The 16,170-nt window shown below is 51.8% G+C and overlaps 1 protein-coding gene across 2 annotated transcripts; it reads right to left on the bottom strand.

The window, feature by feature from the left end:
- Positions 1 to 289: 289 nt before the first annotated feature.
- TMEM229B (transmembrane protein 229B) lies at positions 290 to 11,755 on the bottom strand. 2 transcript variants are annotated; one of them, XM_068564680.1, is made up of 2 exons: positions 11,629 to 11,755; positions 290 to 842 (listed from the first exon to the last, which is right to left on the bottom strand). In XM_068564680.1, exons 1-2 carry the CDS (start codon positions 11,753 to 11,755, stop codon positions 322 to 324), a joined length of 648 nt encoding a protein of 215 aa, XP_068420781.1. In that variant the 3' UTR covers positions 290 to 321. The 2 variants fall into 2 exon arrangements, with proteins under 2 accessions (XP_068420781.1, XP_068420843.1); XM_068564742.1 differs by having other exon boundaries at positions 290 to 846; positions 11,629 to 11,709.
- Between the last annotated feature and the right edge of the window lie 4,415 nt (positions 11,756 to 16,170).

The raw sequence follows: 16,170 nt of genomic DNA, 5'->3' as shown, positions 1-16,170 counted from the left end.
GCTCCATTCTGTGTCCCTTAGCCAGCACAGGGCCTGCTGCTTCCAAAGTCACCCACGTAGTCCAGTCCCGGTGTAGCCACAGGCCTCCCGCCCCTGAGCTGGGCTGACATCCACGGACCTTACCCGAAGTGCCCCTGCCGCCTCCACACGCCGCCCCCAAGACCTGACCACGCCCCCAACGCCCGCCCACAGTGGGCGGGGCATGGGGCTCCGTGTGCCCTACGGGGCAGGGCTTGTGCTGTACAGAGGGGGCAACCCTGCCAGCTTGGTACCCTTGTCCACAGAATCCATGAGAGCCCCCCAGCCCCCCACCTCCCCGGCTCAGTCAGTCTTGACGTGGCCGTTGGCCAGGGCCAGGGGGCCGCTGGGCTCCCCGGGCTCGGCGTTCTTGTCAAAGCGGAGGCGGAGGGTGTTGCGGATGATGAACTGCTCCATGATGAGGGCCCCGCAGAACCAGGGCACGGCGTACTCCAGGGTGATGAGGCCCATGAAGTCAAAGTCGAACTGGGAGTAGTCCCAGGGGCAGGCGTTGAACTGGCGCAGGATGAAGCCGGTGGTGAACTCCCACAGGTAGGTCCAGAGCGTGTAGATGAGGCAGCGCACCAGCAGCGGGCAGCGGCCGCGCAGGCGCAGGTACATGCGCTCCACGATGAGGATGGACGTGCCGTAGATGAAGAGCGCCCACACGCTCGTGACCCCCGGGAACTTCCAGTTAAAGTTCACCACGAATTCCCAGGCCGCCGTGAACATCACCTCGCAGAAGTAGCCATGGATGGCGTACAGGTACCAGCGGGACAGCGCCGTCAGGGGCTCGGCGGAAGCCATGGCGCTGACTCGGGGGGCTGGCTGTTAGGGACGCAAAGGAGACACAAGTGAGGGAGGAGGGGAGGGGGCAGGGCCACAGACTTGCCCGCCCCAAGTCTCTGGAGTGACCAGGCTGGAGGGGATTTCAAACCTGCCTCTACCTTTCTCTTTAGTTACTCATCATACTCCTAACCCTATTCCATGTTCATTACTTTATTTCATATTCCTTACCTGAGCCAGGTAGGCATGAGAAATAAAAGGAAGAAAACAAACAGCCCCACTGGCTTCCTCTGAGAAATGCTACTCAAGTGCTACTTGGAGAGAGGTGTCTACTACACTCCCTATAATAACTTCTTAGGATGATTGGTAGTCAGTGGAAGAGTTGGCTGTCCTGGCCCACCAGTCACCCCCATTTCCAGGCTACTTGCTAACTTTTCACTAGGCCCGTCTACTGGGGTCCCCATCTCTTCCCCCACTTCTTCTCAAACTCAAGTGAGTTCCACATCACTCATACTTCTGAGCTCTTTCTAAGCAGCCCGTCACATGTGTCTTTTATGTGTGTGTATGTGAACATATACATAAAAGTTACCATTTTAACTGTTTTAAAGTATACGCTGAAGTGATATTAAGTACATTCTCATTGTTGTGCATCCATCACCACCATCCATCTCCAAAATGTTTTCATCATGCCAAACTGAAACTCCGAACTCATTAAACACTATCTCCCCATCCCCTCTCCAGCCTGTGGCAACCACTATTCTACTTTGTCTCTATGAATCTGACAACTCTAGGTATCTCATTTAAGTGGAGTCATGCAGTATTTGTCCTGTTGTGACTGGCTTATGTCACTGAGCCTAATGTCTTCATGGTTCATCCATGTTGTAGCATGTGTCAGAATTTTCTTCCCTTTTTAAGGCTAAATAATATTCTATTGTGATCTACCTAGATATATTTTATCAGTTCATCCATTAATGGGTGTTTCCACCTTTTGGCTATTGTAAATAATGCTGCTCTGAACATGGGTGTACAAATACCTGTTCGAGTGTCTGCTTTCAGTTCTTTTGGGTATTTACCCAGAAGTGGAATTGCTGGATCATACGGTAATTCTGCTTTTATTTTCTGAGGAGTGGCCTTGCTGTTTTCTACAGCAGCTATACCATATTACATTCGCACCAGCAATGCACAAGGGTTCCAATTTCTCCATATCCTTGCCAGCACTTATTTTCTGGTTTCGTGATGATGGCCATTCTAATGGGTGTGAAGTGGTTGCTTATTGTGGTCGCATTTGTTTTTAACTGCTCCATTAAGTGGGGTTTTGGTGTTGAGTTTCGATATTGAGAGGATACCAGTGGGCTGACAGAGGAGAGAGTCCTCCCCTTTACTTCTCATTCCCTTCTGATCCTCTCTTTTAAACCCCACTGGCGTTCAAGGCCCCATCATGCTTCTCCGAAGACTGGCCTGGCCCTCCACCAGCGACTGTGTGGACCACTCATTTGACCCTTTACTCAATGCCACCCCTAGTTACTATCCAGCCAGCCTGTGTACTCCTTGATGGCAGCAACTCTGTCCCAGTCCTCTGTTCTGCGGCCTTGGTACAGTCCTCCCCTGAGCAGGCGTTCTCTAAATGACACGTCATTTATGTGGAGGGTGGGGTGGGAGAGTTCAGGGTTATACCAAGAACGGGCAGGCAGAGCAGGAGAACATGAACCCCAGCTCTGCCAGCTGCCAGTGGACTCCAGGCTGACACCTCTGGCAGTCCTCTCTCCGAGGTGGTAGAAGGGACAGAGGTTAACAAGATGACATTTGCAGTCTGCCCACCTGTCTGGGAATCCCAGCCTTACGTTTCAGGTAAAGCAGACCTAGTCACAGTAATGCCTACCCATGCACATTGCCTGGTGGTCTTCCAATCACTTTCATTCACATTTTGTCATTGGTTCTTACTAAATTAAGACTCGTGTGAAGGGCAGGTAGTTTGACTTCCATTTTTTAAGAGAGGTAGTTAAAGCTCAGAGAGAAGTCATTTGCCCCATATCCCAGGGCCACTGAATGGAAGAGGTGAGACTAGAATCCGTATCTTTTGATTTCGACTTCAAAACTCATCATACTTCAGCCATCTCCTAGACATGCGTGCCTAATGTCACTCCCCTGCTCAAAAACATTCAATGGTTCCCCATTTTCTAATGAAACGCTGCAGTGTCCTTGGCCTGGCAGTCAAGACTCTCCCTGATCTCACTCCAATCTACTTTTTCAGCCTAATTCTCACAGTCCAGCTCTCCACGTCTTACCACCATCCCATCTATTGTGTTTTATGTGCCTTTCTCCTCTTGCCTCCACAAGTACAAACCCAGCTTACAGGTTACCTTCAGAACAAGATCTTTTTCATCCTCCCAGCCACAAATCCTTTCTTCCTCCCCTGAATAACCACAGCATGTACTCTGTCTCTCTTTGGTACAGATGATTTTGTTTCACTATGTTGATAACTTTCAGTCCCCAGCCAAACAGCTTTCCTGTGTTCTACACCTATTTACCCCACTCCTTCCCGAACACCTCCACCTAAGTGCCGCATAGGCACCTCATATTCCTTTCCTAAATCAAACATTATCTTCCCCCCCAATATCTCCTATGACCCCCATCTTTTTTTTTCTTTTTTTGGAAATTAGAACACTTTGTGCAACGTTTTGGTCCACTCTTAGCTTCTTTTTTCTTTTTAAATTATGCAATTAAAGGAGCACCCAGCACACAACTCGACACAGAGAGTGTGGGAGGACCGGCTGGTGATAGGAGCCCAGGCCTCTGGCCTCAGGCTCGAGCTGCCCTCGCTGCTCTGGCCACGGCCACGGCACCGAACAGCAGGCCCTCAGGGCCCAGGAGGGGGAAGGGGGAAGGCAGTTCCAGCCCCAGCAGCTTTCCCGTCCCTACTGGTGCCCGACTGTCAGCGCGTCTTGTCCCACACCTGTGGCCGGGAGGGGACCGCTTGTCCTCTGTCCAGCAGAAGGGCTGGTCACCTTCCCTTGCTGCGAGGCGAGTATGGAGGGCCTCCCGCTGGAGGTGCCGCCTCAGGCCAGGTCACCCAGGTCCACCTCAGGGATCGTATGAGCCCCATCTTGATTAATGGTACCACCATGCACCCAGTTAGCAGTGAAAGGTCATTCCTGCTTCCTCTGCCACTTCTCCCCTTTAACCTGAACTCCCTGAAAGTAAGGACTTTGATTCAGCACTGCATCCCCAGGTGCCTAGAATAGTGCCTCGCACACAGTAAGCATTCAGTTCAAGAGTGAAGACATTTTTGGGACTTCCCTGGTGGTCCAGTGGTTGAGTCAGTCTTGCTGTGCAGGGGACGCTGGTTCGATCCCTGGTCGGGCAACTAAGCCCACACATGCAACGAAGAGCCCATGCACCACAACGCAAGATGCCGCGAGTGTCACAACTAAGACCCGACGCAGCCAATAAATAAATATTTTTTTAAAAAAGAATGAAGACATTTCTGTCACTCAGCAATTGCTACATAACAAATCATCCCCAAACTCAATGGCTTAAATAAACTCTCATTTATTATTACAACTCACGTGCCTGTGGGTTGGCAGATCTTGGCTGGCCTCAGTCACAAGGCTGTGAGTCATCTGGGGGCTCTGTCCTATGCTTGTCTGGGATGGCTCTGCTCCACTTGACTCTTGTCCTCCTTCTGGGCCTAGTGGACTAGCCCTGGCAAGGTCTTCTCGTGGCAAGGGCGGAGGCCCAAGAGCGAGCAACCCAACTGCACCGGTGCTCTTCAATACTGGTTAAGTTGTTAAGTCACACCCACTAACATCTTGTTGGCCCAAGCAAGTCACATGGCAAAGCCACCAAGTCAGCCATTAACTCCTATCCTTTCTACCTCTTAAACATCTTTGAAATCCATCTCCTCCTTGTCATTCCTCTTTCTCATTCCTGCTCTAGTTCAAGCCCCATCATCTCTCACCTGGATGACTCCAATGGTCTCTTACTTAGCCAGTCTCCCAGCCTTGCCTTGCTCCTTTCAATTTACTCATCACTACTGTGAAAGAGTGTATAGAAACAGCAGCCTTTCTAAAATGCACATCCAATGTTTCTCCCCACTTAAAGCCCATTAGTGGATCTTTAACATCTACAGAGTAAGGCTCAACACCTAGGCATGACTGGCAAAGCCCATCATGATCCACTTCTGCTTCGGAGCCTGTCCTCCAGATCTCTCCATTGCTGTTTTTGCTACTTGGGGTGCCCTTCCCCCACCCATGGCCTGCGAAGCCATAATCCTCCTTCAAGATCCAGCTCCTCTTCTGTGAAGACTTTCCTAAACACCTGCAACTCTGGAGCTGTCCACTGCCCTGTCCACCTCTGCACCCCATTCACTTCTGTGATAACAGTTAGCATTTGGCTTTGCCATGATTCCTCTGGAGGCCAGCACTGGTAGCCACCTGATGAATGTTTAATACAACATTAAGAGAAAAATGCAGGATTCAAAGTGGAATGCAGAGTATGATTCTGATCTTGCAAAGGCATACATACATGTAAATATCAAAAAAAAAAAAAAAATTTAGCCACAATCGTCTCCAGATGGTGACATCATAAGTGATTTTTATTTCCATCTTTATACTTTTCTGTAGACTCTAAAATTTTTTTCTAACTAGTATGTATAACTTTTATAAAAATAATGGTATCTCAAAAACATTTGTTTTTGTTTGTTTGTTTGTTTTATTTTCTTTTTTTGGCCACACTGCACATGGGATCTTAGTTCCCCGACCAGGGAAGCGCAGTGGAAGCGCGGGGTCTCAACCACTGGACCGCCAGGGAAGTCCCTTAAAGCTATTTGTTGAATGACTATATATTACTCATCTTAGCGCCTCGTATATAGAAGATGCTCAGTAAATTTGCCAGACAAATGAACTTAAGGAAACCTGAAAGTGTGTAAAATTAATGCCCATTCTTCCCTCCTGAGCCATGCCCGACAACAAACCATGACTCACAGGTGTGAATGGTGTGTAGGGTTAAGTGCAGAGGCTCCAGATCCTAACTGCCTGGGTTTGTGTTGTGGACGATAATACCCCCCACCTGTGGGATCTAGGGCACATTACCTGACCTCTCTGTCTCAGTTTCCTTATAAGTAAAGTGAGAATAAGAAGAGAAACTACCTCTGAGGGTTAACAGTGAGGATGAATGAGCTAAGAGATAGCCACTACTAGGGATACAGCAAATGCTCAAAAAAGGACGGCTTTCATTTCTGGCACGGAGCCAGGATTCCTGGTCAGCTTCTCCCTCCCACCTGTGGCAGGGTCTTTCTGCCCCTCTCCTCACTAGCAGCCGGGCAGCCTTCTGTGCCAAGCAAGTCAGGTCTTCACCTCCACCCAGAGCACTAACCCGGCAGCCAAGCTACCCGTGAAAACAGTAATCACACATACAGCCCATGGAACAAAAACCCAGCTGAGGAGAATCGACGTGAGCGTCCAGCTCCCGTGTGGCTGAGGAGGTTTGATGAAAGGGGAGGGGTCTCAGAACCAGCCCTGTGAGGGCCTGGCTTTAAAAGAAGTGTGAGTGAAAGGGCCAGCATTCCTGGCACAGTTTCTCAAGCTCTCGTTTTAGCCTGAACTCCCAACAGGTTGCTAAGCTCTGCCCAGAACAGAGCTTGGGCTCCAGGGAAACTCACAGAGGAGCGAGGAGGGGTCCGCAGTCTGAGGTGGGTGGACAGTGGTGGCCTGGAGACCCCTCTGCCTCCTGCCCGACTCAGGGTCCTCTGAACGCAGGTCTGTCCACCTGACAGGCACTCGTAGCCCTGGCCCCTCTGTCCCCCAGGATCCGGAGAAGGGACTTCTTCAGACGTGCTCTTCAGCAGCCTCATGTAACTGGTGGAGTCATCACTCTGGTCAGTCCCCTCCTTGATGCTGACTTTAAAACCCTACTCTCCTTGCCTCTTGGTCTGATCTTTTGGGGAGGCCAAGAATGGTTTCCCAGTCGGTTACAGATCAGAGGCTCCAGCCACGCCCACCCCCCCGGAGCAGGTGACTTGGAAGAGTTGGACACCCAAACCCTATGGAACAGAAGCAAGATTAAAGCAGTAGCTGTCAGAGGGAGAGAGGGCAAGCTGCCGAACAGAAGAGAGGATGTGGGGAGAGAGAACAGGGCGAGCCTGAGGCCTGGATTCTGTTTTTAGAATCTCTGTGCCTGGAAGAACACAGGTAGGTGGAGGGGAAGCATACCTAGGCGAGGTCAGGTGGTGTCTGAGGAGACCTGGACTGGTCCACGGAAGATGAATGGGGTAGAGCTGGCGGGGGCCAGGAGGCCGGGGTGAGGACAGGGACGGGGATATGAGGCAGTGTCGTCAGGTGGGATGGCAGCTCACGCTGTGATGGGACAGATGCTAAAATTAAAGGCAGGCATTGGCCTGGGTGGATTTTCAGAACTCCATTCCCCAAACCCACTTCTAATAGTCACAGGAGCTGTGCCTGAACTTTGAGCTAGGACAGGCTCCCCTCCCTCTGCTGGGCCCAACAGCCCCCATCCTTGCTTGGCCTCCCCCAACCTGAGCCCTTTGCCCCAGACCCTTCCAGTACCTCCTTGTTCAGCCCTGGGATCGGAGCCCCGGGTATACCTGCATCAAGAGGAAGCAGCAGTTCACGGGATGTTGCTTCTTTCTCCTGGTGACAGGCATAACCATCCTGAGGACCATGACACAAAGATGGGACAGCCCAGGAAGGAAAACTCAGGGTGGAGTAGAGAGGAGAGCGTGGGCAAGACTGAAAGCAGAGAAAAGAATTTGCAGAGCAGTGGATGGTTTCACAAGCGGGATTTTAGGGAACAACACTCAAGTACAAGAGCCCTCGTGTGATGAAAGAGCCAGGCACACGGAGTTCCAGCAAAGGGCCAGAGCCCAAGGAGAGTCATCAGGACAGGGCACTGCCCCTGCAAGGAGACAGGTGGGGGAGGGGGGAGGGCTGGCTTTCAGAGCGCTGCTCCCTAGGAGTATCTCACCTGCTGCTCTTGGAACCTGCTGAGCTATTCCTTAGGGTGAGCAGTTGAGAGGAGCGAAGAGAATGCCATAAAAGTCCAAGACAGGCTGGAGGCAAAACCAGATGGGACGATTGTTCTTGGTTTTGCCAAAAACCCCCATCTTGTAGCATCTTAACTTCCTGGAACAACACGACAACTCTGGGAATTTTTGTCCAGAGGAGCATCTTGCTAGAAAATCAGGATTCCCCTTCCATGCAGACAGGCTGGGCAAGCCTTCCTCTTTCACCTCATTTACTTCCCAAATTTCACTCCCCATCCCCAGGCAACAAAACCATTACAGTTAATTAATGCCACTGCTCTGGAGAGATGCACAGGCCTTCCAGGGGTCTCTGAGGACAAGGCATTGGGGGCATAGCTTGAGCAACCCTGAGTGCAGTCACCTGGTGGGGTAGTGGAATTAATGAGGGGTGGGCGGTCGCCCTTCCCTCTGGGTGCCAGATGCAAGTTCTGAAACAGTCCTGAGCTTCCCCTGTGGTCATCAGGTTGAGGAGGAGGAAAACATGGGCTTGCTTCCGGGCCAGAAGGGAAGCAAGTGGGGGAAGATACCCGTGGTCACTGGCTTGCCCAAATGCCATAGAGTTCCACCCTCTCTTGCTGTGGGCGCCCCCCCCGCCCCAGGAAAGCTCCCTGGGATGGTCCTCCTGCCACTTCCCAAGTCACAGTAATAATCAGGCACTCTTCTCAGCACTTTCCATGTATTAACTCAGATCATCTTCAAGTCCATTTCACAGATGGGGAATTTGAGGCAGAGAAAGGCTAGAAAATTAGCCTAAGTTCTTACAGCTCCACAAGGCAGAACTGGGATTCAAACCCAGCTCCAGAGCCTTCACTCGCAGTCAGCACATTGCACTGTTCTTGAGCCTGACTAGAGGCTCCTTTGAGGGCACTACCGTTTTCTGAGTTTCTGCTTGTGGAAGGCTGAGACGGTATATGGAGAGACAACAGGAAGCAAGAAGGATGTGAGCTTCTCAGTAGATCATCAGTGAAGCCCAGAACTGGTGTCAGAGCTCCTGAAGGCTCTCAGTCTATTCTGAGAGGCCAAGTTCTGTTCTGAAGCCACGTTCTGGCAGCGTCCACACGAAGGTCCTCCACGGTCATGGCTGACCCTCACAGGACCATGGCAGCAGCCACCCCTTTGGACCTTAAGGCACGTGCCATTGAAAGACCTCTCACCAGGACACACATTACCCCGAGCCTCCCCGACTGCCAGCCTGCCCCAATGCTGCCGGGAATCTCAGATGCCCCAGCCCTGCCACGGAAACGCCAGCCAAGAGCAGTGGCCAGTGTGCAGGCTGCCCAGAGAAGCCCTGTGCCTACAGCAGCAGCAGCAGCCAGAGTATCAGAAGCAACCGATCCGTGCAGGGCAGCAGGCCGGGGAGGATTTCAGACAGCCTCAGATGCTGAGCAAATCCCAGCTGGCAGGTGCAGTGGGGGCAAGTGGGCTTGGGGAACGGAGTCAGCCTGGCACAGAGGCTTACCAGGGCTCAGGCAGCAAAGGGCAGCCTGCGGGTGGGGACTGCAGGCTGGGGTTCCTGTGCGTTGCCTGCAGGACCCTTCCCAGACTTTACATGGCTGCCTCTCTGTTGTCATTGAGATCTCAGCTCAACCATCACCCCTCAGAGGAACCTCTGGTCCAAAATAGCCTCCCCCTCATTCACATCATCCCATTTTAGTCATAGCGCTTTCACTTTCTGATATTTTGCTACTTGTTCATTGTCTGTCTCCCCCAATTGGAGTGAAAGTTCCACAAGGGCAGGGCTCTGCCTTGTTCACTGCTGGGTAACTAGTGCCTCGAACAGTGCCTGGCAGTAAGACCCACTGATACCTGTGAACGAATGGATTGATAAATAAATGAATGGGCCCAAACAGGCACAGGCCCTTAAACGCTGATGAGAGCAGGTATAAAGAACTAAAGAGCTCAGCCTTTCTCTTCTCCTCTTTCTTGGGAAATATAGCCTTTAAAATTTTTTTATATATAGCATTTTAAAATGTCTTTCTTTTTCCTGATTACAAAAATGACATTTGCTCACAGTTGAAATTTAAACACTGCAGAAAGGAATGACATAGAAAGCAAAAGTCCCCCATCATCCCACATCTTAGAGAAAATCACTTTTAATGGTATGTTGTGTACTCATTGAGATTTAATTTAGTTTTAAAAGAAACAAATCCATGCATCATAGAAAGAAAAGGCATTCATAATTCCAGCAAACTAGCAGCCATTATCTTTTCCCCTTTGCGATCTTTTCTCATGTGTTTATTTTACAAGTTACCATAATGTACTTATCCTGTAACCTCACACTTTCACTCATTACATCATAATCATTTTTCCAAGTTGTCACATTTCCTATGTTCTGCTTATTATAATGGCTGTGTAATATTCCAACAAGTGGAAATCTATAATTTACTTAACCTAGCTGTTCAACAAAGGGAGAACAACTGTTTCCCATTTCTACTCTGACAATGACACCACAAGAACATCTTTTTTATGCCTGTAACAAGAGAATTCAGCCCTTTTCTTTGCTGGAACTATTTCCTAATGAAAGATTTCTTAATGAACAATTCTACAAGTGGTATCACTGAACAAAAGGGTACAACTGTTTTAAGGCTGATGATGTAGGTTGTTCTGGGGAATTCTGTGTAATGCGGGGAATAGGTCTCCGTCTGAGTCACCGCGTTCCCACAGTGGCGTCCACGACCATCTCTCCACCCCCCCACCCCACTCCCACAGTCCAGGCTCTCTCACACCACCCCGGCTATAAATCAACTCGGTAACACACTTCCTGAAAGACCCTCCAATCACAAACTGATTTTGCAAGCCTCGGTTGACTGAAAAATAGATTCTAGCCTTGAGTTTTAAACTCTCAACTAGAAGTGGAGTCAAGATCTATCTAAAGCTGAGAAACACCCGGTTACCCTTTCCCTCTCTGCAAACTCCTACATAGAAGCTAAGGGCTCTGGGCTCCCATGGACCAGTCCAACAGCTCCTAAAACTTGTCCAGTCAAGAGTGCAAACCCACCAGCACTCCCTGCCCTGGTTTCCGGGGGAGCTGTCTGCCTGCTGGCCCCCGGTCCCACAGTGGGACTGTCTGCCCTCTTCAGACAGAACAGCCTTTAGGCCGGACAGCCTCTGGGGTTTGGGAGAGCAGCCAACTGTCATTTTTTAAAGCATCATCAAGGAAAAGCCAGAGGCCGAGGCTGGAAAGAAAGGCTATGTGAGGACAGGTGAGACTCCCCAGCCAGGGGGCCCCTCGCCCTACATGCCGCTCCTCTGGACTGAGGAGGAGATATGGCTGAAACATGGCAGAGGCAGCAGAGAACTTGCTCCTCTTGACCCCCTGGTGGCCACGTTTCTGGCAGCTAAGGCACCACAAAGCCTTCACCATCCAGTGCCCTGGATGCTCTACCCAAGGCCACACAAACCACTCATGGCTTCTGGGCAGAGTCTGGAAGCCTAGGTGAGATCCAGTTCCCACTGCACAGAGGTAAAGCCCAGGGCCCAAAGCACCCATGAGCATACAGATAAAGGGAACTGGGGAAGATGCCATCTAAGTGCTGGGTGTCTCCCATCACTCATGTCAGCCCTTCTGGGTCTGACCCAGTTCTTAGAGGCCATGTGGCCATACGATGGCTCTAGCACGTGACATGGCCTGAAACTGCTGGAAAACCCCCTCCCATTCCAGGACCATAGCCCTGTGACAGGCCCTTGGACCGGAAGCAGGCTCAGAACTGGAACCTTCAGACCTGCGCCCATGCTGCTGAGGCAGGAAGGGCCAGTGATCCCCTGGGAGCCAGTAACATACTCACCTATCACACCCTTGAGTGCGCGGCTCCGAACAGACATCAGGAACACTGTCCAGGAGCGTCCCGGGTTAACCTTTGTCCCGGTGCCTGGCTGGGCCTCGGTGCCATTCTCAACAGTGTGGGCACGCATCAGCCCCAGGGCTCAGCTGATCCTCGGCTAGTGGATGGATGGCTTCCATTTGTCCCTGGAATTAAAGAGGAGGAGTTCATTAGCTTCAACTGCCCCCAGCTCCGAGCCACCAGGCCAGCCAGAGAGGCAGCCTCAAGGCAAACACCGCAACTCCGGGCTCCAGGCTCAGCCACAGACACTCATCACACCCAGGCCATGGGGCCTCTCCTGGAGCCTGCCACCTCCTCTCTGCCCTCCTGCTTGTCCAGGTCTGGTTAATCTGGAGATGAGAGCCCGGAATGGATCCCAGGCAGTTCACATGGGGGCGAGGGCTCGGTGCTTCTTGTGCCATGAGTGAATGTGTGCACACTTGTGAATCTGAGCAGGGATATAATTTTAGAATCCAGCTCCATTCTCAATTTAGCTTCAAATTACACTCTCACCTTCACCCTGTAGTGGGTACATCTGTTCTCCAGGGCAGTCAAGAACCTCACGGAAGACAGACGATGTAGAGCATTTGTTTTAGCATTTGGGGAGCCAAGCACAACTACACCTGCAAAAACAAGCACGCCAACAAAACGTGTGCTAAAACCCTCTACCCACAATCCCACTACCCTCATATTTGTTTCATTTTATTATTTTATTATTATTGTCGAGACCCTTCCTATTAACATCGGTAACCGACTACAAGCTGATACAAAGCTGACTTTATAATGCCCCTTGCCACATACATATTTTTAATAGAGCCCTAAGACTTGACCATCTGATAGAGACTTCGACATTTTTTTGCTTTAATATGAAGGTGCTGAAGCTTCCCCGAAAATCCCTTGGATAAACTGTACCTTCTGCACGAGCCCAGGGACAGAGATCAGATCCAGCCCAGCCCTACAGAGGGAAGGACGGCTGCTCAGGAGCTGAGCACAGTGTGTGACGGGGGTGGGAACTGCCCCCGTCCCCCAGTGGACGGCCAAGCAGGGTGGACCACAGAGGCACCACCTGTGCTGATGGCCACCCTCCTCCCTCCCCCAACCCCCCCAGGCTCTCTGAGCAGGGGTGACTCGGGCCTTTGCTCCCGAAGGTGACAACTTTCGAGGCAGCAGGGGAGCCAAGAGAAGTGAAAGCGCAGGGGTTGGGGACCTGAAATTCACTGTGTGCACATGTGCTTGCAGGCAGGGAGGGCATGCACCCCCGGGTCTCTCCCCTGGGCCTCTGCACTGAGAGAAGTGAAGGACAGAGGGGGTGAAGTGCTGCGGGCCGCTGTGCTCTCCTGGCCTCTGTCCCTCCCCAGCTCCTCCACAAACAGGAGCCCCCAACCCTGCCCCACCTCCCCACCCCCCTCCCTTCTCCCAGCCTGCCGGGCCGTGATCACCCTGGAACATACCTATCAGGGGCATGTCCAGCACGCCCTCCACCCCCAGCACCACCATGACCCTGTGCCTGGGGAGTTCGATCCCCCCCACGGGCACTTCCCCTTCTCTGGGCCCTAAGCAGGCCGCATTAACAGTACTAGTCAAAACCAAACAGAAACCAAAGCCCACATCCTGGCAGCACAGCCTGCTGGTCGCCACAGTTAGCCCTGGGGGCCCGAGGCTGGTTAGGGTGCTGTGCTGGCAGATGAAGCGCGGCAGTCAGAACAGGCTCCCTCCCGGGGCCAGCCTCATGCTGGACACCTCCTGCTTCCTGGTCTGCAGGCTCTTCCCCCAGGGAGTTGGGCGGGGTGGGGGTGGGGGTGCTGGACAAGGAGGTGATGGGGTCCCACCTCTGCCTCCAAGTGCACAAGCTGTCCCCAGACCTCTCTGACCCTCTGGCCCCTTAGACCGGGTCCCAGCGTGTAGAGGGCATGAGGCTCCCTTGAGGACAGCATGACCTGAACCAGAAGTTTTTGGAGTAGAGGAATGTGTGAAGAGCCCTTATACAACTAACATGTGGTAGTACTTGTACTTTTTCAAGTGTATCATCTCTCATAATTCTCCCCAGACTCCTGCAGGGAAGGCAGGAATTATCCTACCTCCCCACCCCCACCCTGTCCCCAGCCCTGCTGCATTTTAAAGATGAAAACACTGAGTCTCAGGATATTAAGAGATTAGGCTAAATCCATACATTTGTTTCAAACCCTGGTCCTCGGGCTCCAGAGTCACCCCTCTTGCCATATAGCATACCTTCAAACTGCTTTCCATCACAATCTCATTCTCAAGGCACACATCTGCATGCACTCATCCTTCATTCAGTGTAATCTACTTAGTCCATCCTGTAAGCAGCTTATTTGTAAACGTACAGCCAAGTCTGTCCATCCAGCTTCTCCTTCAATATGTCCCGATGCCCCAGAAGCTTGAAGGAGCAGAGACCACCGTGCAATTTCAAGCCCTCTCTAACTGCCCTCCTCTGCAGCCCACCATACCCACTCCTCCTTTGAGACCCTGCCCCCTCTTCATTCCTTTGTGATGCCATGCTCCCACAGCCCCCCAGTTATTCCATCACTGATGTTCCCACAGGACTTTGAACAGCCTCCTATTGAAACATACTGCCCCATCTTAAAATGATTACGTGTCTGTTTCCCCCTCCACATGATGAATTCCTTGAGACCATGAAACTTCCGTAGGATGGAGGGACAAGCAAGGTAGAGAAGGATCCAACTAAATTACTGGGTGATTGCGACATCCAGTGTTATTAACCAAACATAATGATGTCTGGTGTTCTCCTCTAATTTTTAGGCTACCATCATGGAAGGGTTCTCTCCCACAAAGCACCATAAACGTTGGTTTACAACGGGCAGGGCTGTCTCTGCAGACCAGGGAAGAAAGGAGGGTGCTCGCTATCCTTTCTCCCACCTCCAAGAGCCATCACCCAAGCTGAGAGGTGAGGATAGATGGGGTGAGTGCCTTGGGTCTGGACAGTAGAGAAGACATGTCACATGAGGAGGGATGGGGCAGGAACAGAGCGTCCTAGGCATCCCGGGAGACACCGCAGGCTTTCACATGGGCAAGGAGCCAAGCTCAGGTTCAGGTCAGAGAATAACAGTGCCTATTCTGTTATTTCTACAATGTGCTGGCACTCTCAAAAGAAGCATCCAGTTTTCATATATGTAGGATTCATTTCCCAAAGAGGTTTAACCAGCAGCTGCTGGCAGGAAATTCCCTCTGCATCATTCTCTCTCCTCCCCTATAACTATTTAAGGTAAGCTGGGCTTGCAGGATTGAATCTCTGCTTCTCTGACCGGAACCTCAAAATCAAATCTACCCCCATCCACCACCCTTCTCTATGGGCTGGAACCTAAGAGTGAAGCCAGGAAGTGGCAGGCAAACACTATCCCTTTTTCTCTCCTATTCTCCTCTTCCCAAAATCACTCCACCCAGGTGCCCATAAAGTAAAGAGAAGATGCCCCAGAGACCCACTGGGGAGCCCTCTGGTTTTTCAAATCCTCCCCAGTTCTTCCCTTTTGACCCAGAACAACTGCTTTTACTTGTCCTGTAGTAAGACCAGCCCTGAACACAAGTGGACTGGCAACTTCCCAAACCAAGGAGTGACCATGCTCAGCTACAAATGCAATTGGAATGCCAAAGCCCCCCAGGGGAAAGGCTGTGTCTGGTCAGCTCCCCATTGGGAGCAAGGAGACCCAGGCCCTGGGGCCTGGCTGGCATGGGGAAGAAAGGGTGTAGATAGGGGATGGACCCCCCACCTCCACTTGGCCATGTCCTTGCATTCCATGCCCCTCACTCTGGGCTTGGAATCTGGGTTACCCTGCCTGCTGGACATCTCACCACCCCGTCTTCTGTCTCACCTGCAGGCTACCCTGTCCCAACAACCTTCTCTTCTTCCTTCCTCCTCCCCATCCAGCCCACTGTACCTGACACACCCCTCCCAATGTCCCCCCTGGAACCAACCCTGACCACCCATCCCCTACACCTTAGAGGGTGGTCTCTGGCCCTGTGCTCCTTTCCTTTCCCTCCCATCCCACCCCCTGGCACTGGGTAGCTGCTGCTCACTGCCTGAAAGGCTGGACAGCCGCTGGGCTCTCTAATTAGCTGCCTGGCTGCCGTCCCAGAGCAAGGCATGTGTTACTGTAAAGAGCTGCCTCACCTCCCCTTCATCAATAATCCCCTATGCAGATCGCATCAGGCGGCAGCTGAGGGGCCCTGGAATCCTCATCACATGAGACCAGCAAGGCTCCTTCTGTCAGCTGGACAGGAACAGGCAGTGGACTCACAGCCTCACCCACAAAGTGACCAGGAATTTATGTGTCTGGTTTCTCCCTGTGACTGCCCACATCCTTCGGATGTCCCACAGGTGAATCCACCACACCATGCCTTTGGAGCAATGGGGACCCTGCCCCTTCGTTGCTTCCCGGGTGGAGGCAGAAAGAAGCCCAGCTGGTCTTTCGGAGGACAAATCTGGAGCATCTCAACAGCACGACTCCCAATGCCCTACTTTTCACAGCT

Source organism: Eschrichtius robustus, chromosome 1 (assembly GCF_028021215.1).
Source record: "Eschrichtius robustus isolate mEscRob2 chromosome 1, mEscRob2.pri, whole genome shotgun sequence".
NCBI lineage: Eukaryota > Metazoa > Chordata > Mammalia > Artiodactyla > Eschrichtiidae > Eschrichtius > Eschrichtius robustus.
Note: the sequence above shows the minus strand (reverse complement) of the source record. Positions and strands in the feature narration are given on the sequence as shown.

Excerpts from the sequence above, each read along its gene's own strand:
- TMEM229B (XM_068564680.1), bottom strand. The coding sequence starts at position 11,755 with ATGCGTGCCCACACTGTTGAGAATGGCACCGAGGCCCAGCCAGGCACC. Across the intron at positions 843-11,628 it reads CGCACTCAAGGGTGTGATAG|CCCCCCGAGTCAGCGCCATG; the intron begins GTGAGTATGTTA and ends CCTAACAGCCAG.